Source organism: Penaeus japonicus, unplaced genomic scaffold, assembly GCF_977035675.1.
Source record: "Penaeus japonicus unplaced genomic scaffold, GWHDUDI00000001_assembly GWHDUDI00000003, whole genome shotgun sequence".
In the NCBI taxonomy this organism is placed as follows: Eukaryota; Metazoa; Arthropoda; class Malacostraca; order Decapoda; family Penaeidae; genus Penaeus; species Penaeus japonicus.
The window spans coordinates 43,302,976-43,310,475 of NW_028234405.1; the positions used below are offsets into that span (position 1 = coordinate 43,302,976).

The 7,500-nt window shown below is 35.0% G+C and overlaps 1 protein-coding gene across 2 annotated transcripts in view; it reads right to left on the bottom strand.

Annotated features, from left to right (window-relative positions):
- Window positions 1-2,773: 2,773 nt before the first annotated feature.
- Window positions 2,774-7,500, bottom strand: part of LOC122250654 (uncharacterized) — a 5,462-nt gene continuing 735 nt past the window's right edge. Inside the window, exons 2-7 of one of the 2 annotated variants that reach the window (XM_086533120.1) lie at window positions 6,103-6,135; window positions 5,765-5,951; window positions 5,420-5,588; window positions 4,618-4,757; window positions 3,955-4,098; window positions 2,774-3,249 (exon numbers count right to left, since the gene is read on the bottom strand). In XM_086533120.1, the coding sequence (XP_086389246.1) occupies window positions 2,926-3,249; window positions 3,955-4,098; window positions 4,618-4,757; window positions 5,420-5,588; window positions 5,765-5,929 (942 nt within the window). In that variant the 5' untranslated portion in view covers window positions 5,930-5,951; window positions 6,103-6,135 and the 3' untranslated portion in view covers window positions 2,774-2,925. The remainder of the gene's footprint in view (window positions 3,250-3,954; window positions 4,099-4,617; window positions 4,758-5,419; window positions 5,589-5,764; window positions 5,952-6,102; window positions 6,136-7,500) is intronic. The other variant, XM_043012178.2, reaches the window with a different exon arrangement.

Below are 7,500 nucleotides of genomic sequence, written 5' to 3' on the forward strand. Positions count from 1 at the left end.
ATTTGTATTCGTGAAAGTAATCATATCAGCAGCACCTGTTGTATAGGGCTAAATGTTCAGAAGTATTACCTAATGCTTTCATGTGATAGTTCACTCATACCTACTGTTTATTTTTATTGTTTTGAACTTGATAACTGGTAACCCTGAAATAAAGGTTAGATGATGATTGAGATGTTATTATCCCTCTCCCAGGAATCATTTACTCATGCAGTGAGTGAGTAAATGAATGTCTTAGGCTTGCTGTTGCTTTTAGTCTTTTTTTTTTCTCTTTTGGAATGGATAAATGAATGTTCAAATTCCTTATTTTTCTTCACCAAATGATTACATGGATATCTTTGGTCTCCACTTTCTTCCCAGAATGAGTAAATGGATGTCTCTGGATTTCTCTTTTCTTAGCAGGGTAAGTAAATGGATGTCTGTCTTCCTCTCTTCCTAACAACATGAGTTAATGATTGTCTATGGCTTTTGCTATGTCTCCTTTGCAGTTTATTCAGTCTTGGTCATAATAGCTTTTCTCTCTTCATCCACCCACGACAGGGTGTATTTTTGCATAATATTGCTCTGGCCTGCAATACAGCAAGTGCCCGCAGCTTCCTGCCAAGAGATTTCAAGAGGCATGAGGCCGTGCTGAACCCACCCTACTCCCAGGGATGATGAAAAGAGGTTTTGTCATTTTTGTTAATTTTTGGTAAAGTCAAGAAAAATGTTTATTTACAAATGTAACTGCAAAGTGTATATACAAACATACCTATGTACAGTGTGTAAATACAGCAAATTTTCATGACGTGATATCACGTCATCCATCGTAAATAGGATAAAGTCCCAAGCCTCTTTTTTGGTTTGTTCACAACCTATACAGTCGATTTTCCTTATACTGTTGCAGTTAGGAATATCCTATTAATATCTGAATTACACATGCATTGCTGAGTGCAGCTCAACTACACATACTCTCCAAATCAATATTAAATGCTTATATTCTACACCCTCAAATATGTCTCACTAAATACAGTTTCATTGCCTATTTTACTGTATCCTTCTTTGCATCTAATCTTAACCTCACTGGGATCATGAACCTTTAATCACTATGTTCATCATTTACAATGTGTAATACAAGTCAGTGCTTGACTGACAAGCTACCATCCTTTGGCTTCTGATAAGTTTTAGTAAAAAGAAAAAAAGATGATGCTAATTTTACTTCAGACTACTTACCCATGTCTAATCACCACAAATGCCTAGTATTACAGTTAGCTAATTTCTGGTTTAAACATAATTCATAGCTAGTTTTGGTGATAAGAACTTGGTCAAGTTAAATGGTAGGTGTCACAATCACTTAAGTATTTCCTAGGAACCTTATAGAAAAAACAGAAATTGGTTCTGAGAAACTCAGACCCCTTCCCAAGGAGATGAACATCGTGGCAAAGTGGTGTGAGGGAGGTGATGGGATGCAGCCCTAAGTTTTTAGGTTATCAAGCACAGAAAAAGAAGGGTGCACTAGTTAAAAAGTGTAGCTTGTATGGTCTCCACACTTGTGCCTAGTGTAGCTTGTATGGTCTCCACACTTGTGCCTAAAGTACAGTATATAAGCAGCTAGCTGTTCTTACAAAACACATCATGACACCCAATTTTTTCATAATCTATTGTCATCTACATCTCCAGTGTGGATGTGTCAGGGAGTTTTATAAGGATGGAAACTGGAAACGACCAAGTAGGGCTGCAACTCTTACATATTCTAGGGAATAGGTCTACAATAAGAGACTATTCAGGAAACCATTTTTCAATATGATTAAAATAAAGGGAGACATTAACCCTCTCTGGACTGGTGGTACACTATGGTACCGCTCATTCAAGGACCCGGTGGCCGGATGGCACCATATGGTGTCAGTCATTTAATTGATTTAGGCCTAAGCGTTCGAAAGCCCCGGCATTGTGACATGCAAGGCTGGAATGCCCCCGTCGTGAGTGGGTTAATATTCCATAGTATTAATGACTAAATACCTTGCATTATATCAGGTGGGTGTTGTGTGGAATGCCTTTTTCGTATCACAAGTTAGGGTGTTGGAGATTTAGGAAAATTATTTATATTCTTTTACAGACAACTCGCCCATATAGGATTAGATCTAACAGCAAGTCTGGCTGGCCTTTTATATCTTTTCCTTTAATTCTGCCAAGTGTCTGAGCACCAGTAATGTCATGGAATCTTGCAGGATGATTTTAAGGTATGACTTACCTACCATGAAATGAATGAATTCTATGTGTGTTCACATTATAGGTGTCTTAACCATCCCTCTCTTGCAGCCTTTGAATATTTTCTTACACGAATGGAAGGGAAGAACTCTTTGGATATGGCAGGTTTTCTGCAAGTTACCTTATGTTGTTACACGCCAGGCAGTAAATATTTGTTATTGGAAAATTGCTTCTCGCCAGTAACTACAGCTCCCAAGCAGAAAGTACAAGCACAGCTGATTGGTCCCCCTTCAAAACGTACTTGCTGTAGTGAAGCATATACACAGAGCAAAAGCACAGATAGCATTGAACTCCGAACACTCCAGATCAAAAACATATGATTATCTATTGTATCTTCTTGCTTCAAAGCTAGCATTGTGATTATTATTTCACATAAGCAAGTAACATATAAGAAAAAGTACTATTGCATGATACCCTAAACTCTTTCTCTGTTAATGATAAGCATCTTCGGTGAGTCTTCAAATATTCTAACCAACTCCTCTCATTAAACTTTAAAACAATAGGTATTAGAGTGAAATTTCAAAACAATATACTCTCTGATTTTATTATACATTTACAATAAATATTATACCTGGAAGTAGTCATCATTTCTACATAAATTACTAAACAGCTCAAACATCATACAACAGGTGCAGAGCATAAATGTATCTTTTGTAAAATTCACAATTTCAAATATACATATCACTTTCTCTCAAGGTCAGTATATTTAAAATCATTTATACCAAAGTCCTCTTCAATATAATCATTTTCTTCAACATACTCTATCTCCTCTACTTCTTTCATTGAATATTTAGGTGGAATACTAAGGATATTTTGTTCTTTATTTTGACTCCTTCGCTCTTTTTTCTTCATATCTCTATAATGGCTGGCCCAGCGTCTAATTTCATCCATTCTTGAGACAAGATTATTCTGGCTGTCTTCAGCATCTGCACAATTTAAGCCTCTACTCTCCCGATCCTGATTTTTCCTGTGGACAGCTTCAGCCCTGGTCATTCCTTGCCGCACCTGCAAACAATAATTTTTTCACAACATATTAGCACTGGGTGATGTGATATCAAAACAAGGGAATATTCTGCTCCCACCGGATGGAATTCTATCAACATTATCTCTTCCTCAAATATAAGTTTTATATCTTTATGAATGTATATTCTCATAGGAGTCCCATTTGTATAAACAAATTTTTCTTCTCTTGTATAAATAATACAAACAAATCCAAAACTCTATCATCGCTCCACTGAATCGGGCGGGTGAAAAACACCAACAGAGGCACAGCGCAGCATAGTGCCAGGAGAGATCTCACATTTATTCACTGCGTGCTAACTAGCCAGCCAAGGTGTAATTAGGCAAACATAAGCTCTGGCACGAATTGATAAATGAACAATGAAATGAAGTCATAATGTATTGATAAGGATAAATGACAAGCTGCTCCCCGGCCCAACAAAAAATCAAACATGTACAATCTAGGATGCACCCTAACCTGTATGAAACCAAGCTCTTCAGCTACAAGAAAGAAAGGATTTTCAAGCTAGGATCAATCTAAATCCAACTCTTATTAAACTAATTCTTCATAATCCAGAATGCATTGCAGGCCGAAATACACACACACAAAAAAAATACAAATACACAGCTAACCGACTGATAAATCTGCAAAGCAGTTGCACATCTCTTGACACAACTTCACATCTTCGAGAATTAACTCTGTGGTCTTACCATGGTAAAGATTTTGTCAGTGTTGACGCCAAACACATCACCTCTCATGCCGGGTAGGTCTGATGGCAGTTCATCAGTCTCCAAGCTGTCACATGATGCTCTTTCTGAGTCCTCCATTTCCCTTTCCATCTTGGCTAGGGCATCCTGTGAAAACATGCAATACCTTTTAGCTTACCTTTGCAAGATTTACTATTCATTCAAAAATGAGAATGGTATTGTTTTGAGACATTATGATTTGACACTTACTAAGAACATCCCATGTAACCTACACTATGTGGGCGTAGATAACATTAGAACAAATATGGCTATAAAAATCCTACTTCTGATAAGCACATAATTGTACAGGGCATAGCAATATGAAAATCAAAGAACAAATGATGATGATGATGATGATGATGATGATGATGATAATAATGATAATAATGATAATGATGATGATTGATGATGGTGATGATGACACGATAAGCACATCCTGATCTACCAACATTTAGGCTTCTTATCAAGATGAAAAACAACTTTAAAGATTCCAATAGCCTCTACCTATAACAAGGATACCAATAATAGTCATGATAAGGTCATAATGCCATAAAACCATTTAACAACAACACAATTCAAAATAAAACAAAAACAACAGATTTACAATCTCAAATTAATCCCACTTACCTTCAAATTCTCATTCAGCATTGTTGTAACAGTAAGAGCAGTCTTTACATAATGTGTAGCATCTGTAGGTTCAAAGCCTTCTCCAAAGTCGGCAATTGACAAGCATCGTTCTACTTCTGCTATCTTATAAAATCGATGATCTGAAATATAAAGAGGCCATAATGTGAAATATGATTGTGTTTGGATTAACAGCATTATCAATATTATTATTAATATTATAATACTATCAATAATAATAATAATAATGATATCATCATTAATATCATCACTGTTATTATCAACATTATTATTATTACTTGTATTAATATCATTATTATTATCATTGTTATTGCTATTATTATTATCATCATCACTATAATCATATTATCATCAACAGTGTTATTATTATCATTATTATCATCATCATCATTATAATTATTGTTATTCCTATTATTATTATCATCATAATTATTATCAACATTATCATTATTATTATTATTATTATTATTATTATTATTATTATCATTAGTATCATTGTTATTGCTATTATTATTATCATCATAATTATTACTATTATAATCACTGTTATTGCTAATATTATTATCATTACAATCATTATCAACATTATCATTACTATTATTATTATTATCATTATCATTAGTATCATTGTTATTGCTATTATCATTATTATCAACAGTACTATTATCAATCATTATCATTATCATTATTATAATTATCATCAATACTATTATACTAATGGTAAGAGGAAGTGTTTAAGCCACAAAATTCCTTCAATAAATGACTTAAACCCTTGGGATCTTACCTTTAACAAATGTTATGTGAGGTACATGTCCCAAGACACGAAGCTGACTTAACTCATGCCGAAGATGTGGAGCATTTTCTTGAAGAACTTTTGAAACATTATCATCAAACTGTGGTTTTTTAGATATCCAATACACATTGATGCCAACTATGTGTGGCAGTACCTGAACCTGAGTTTAAAAGAGGACAAATTAATTGCAAAATAACCGGTAACTCTGAAAATATACTTCTACAAAAACTCATCTGTCATCTGATCTTCCTTTTCTTGGCATCTCTACCCAATATCCTTCTCTCTACAAATTCTAACCTCTATCATACTCAAATGTTTGTACAGTAGTTCTGTTACCTTGGTTATTTCCACGCCATGGCCAGAGAGTTGTGAAGAGACTTCTCCTGTTGCCATTATGTCACTGATTTTCTCTAAGAATACTTTGTTTAGAACTTGCAGTCTATGTGTATTTCCTTCTCCTTTTGCCTGAGGCTGGCCTAATCCCGCTGGGTTGGCCATCATCTTCCCATCGTGCCATATACGTCTGCAAAAGAGAATAAAGTTAAGTGAGAAAAATTGTGATAATGTCCTTCCTTTATACAGGAGAAAATGAATACAAAATAGGCTATCTTTCGAGCCCTTGGAGAGGTACTCAGTGAATATGGTCAATCTATTAAATGGAATAGACAGCTTACCTAGAAAGAAAGTTCTGAGGGATTTAGCATCAACTGAAAGGATAATCATGATAATATACAGAGTATAAATATGAATTGCTCAGCATAGAGGCATTGGGTTCACAATACTATGAGTCATCTTGGCATACCAGATTAAGAAAATTTATCCAACTTGGCAATTGAATGCTTAAGACTTTGCCCATCTTCAGCATAGGTTTTACAGAGAATACACCCTGGCGATTATGCAAATGAAATCTTAACCAATTATGTATGGGTATCATGACATACATGACACAGGGGCTTTGGCCTGATGACGGGCGTTCGGGGATTTTGGATCATTGTGTCATTTTATTGTGCTATGAGAAATGAGTGAGTGATGATAGCAGTTGCAGTCATAATTACTAAAATTGCCGTAGTATTAAGCAAAATGGGTTCCATCCGACATCTTCCCTATTTCTTCATGTTATCTTCATTGTGGCAAATGAGAAAAAATAAAGTTGCTTTTTGGCCTCCCATTACACAAATAATTTTATCTCATTGAGTATAAAGAAAATAATGAGCTTATAAGGACCCTATACTACAATTTTAGATAACTGCAGCATTGATAGAGCCTGTGATATGGCACATATGTCTCTCAATACAATAAAACACAGAAATTCAAGGTACATTATGTGAAGCTGCCTCGCTCTGAAATGAAACCCATCCTAGAGACTGGACAAATAAATCTATCTCCAGTCTGCAATGGGTTAAAAGTCCACATTCAATCTGTGATAGAGAGTATTGTACCAGGAAACAGAGTCCTCCTGGAGGCATTATTTTGTTTATACAAGGGATACTTTCCACAGTTGTCAGGTGAGCCAAAAATGGTTATCATTCAAATTTTGCCATTAGGTCAAAATATAAAGAGATGCAATGACAGGGATGGTGTCCAGAAGACCTTTTGGCCAGCTGATACAATCGATGAAAATAAGTTTTTTCAAAGCTAACAAGAGCAGAAACTTAAAGCACTTATATATGGTCTTGCCTTTAAAAACACATAAATGAATAAAACAAATAAAACAATGAGTAAAGGCACACATTTCAAATAAAACCTGATTTACAAGTATTCATGTTGCTAGCCTTTAGCACATATAACATATGCCATGAAGACATGCTTTAAAATGACATGTCAACTGTATTAGGTTCATTTCAATTGATTGGTACTTTAAGTTATAATCTAGTATTTAGCCCTTCATTTTGTTGCTGTTGTTTTTACTAAATTACACTACAGTGTGGCTGAAAATGAAGTTAAGTACTTATTCTTTGTCAGTCAGACATCTGGGGACATCAATCCATTGCCACTAAGGACATCAATAAGCTTCTAAAGATATGCATAATTAGTGTCTGACACTTGAGGAAGGCAATGTCTGTTCAGCATGT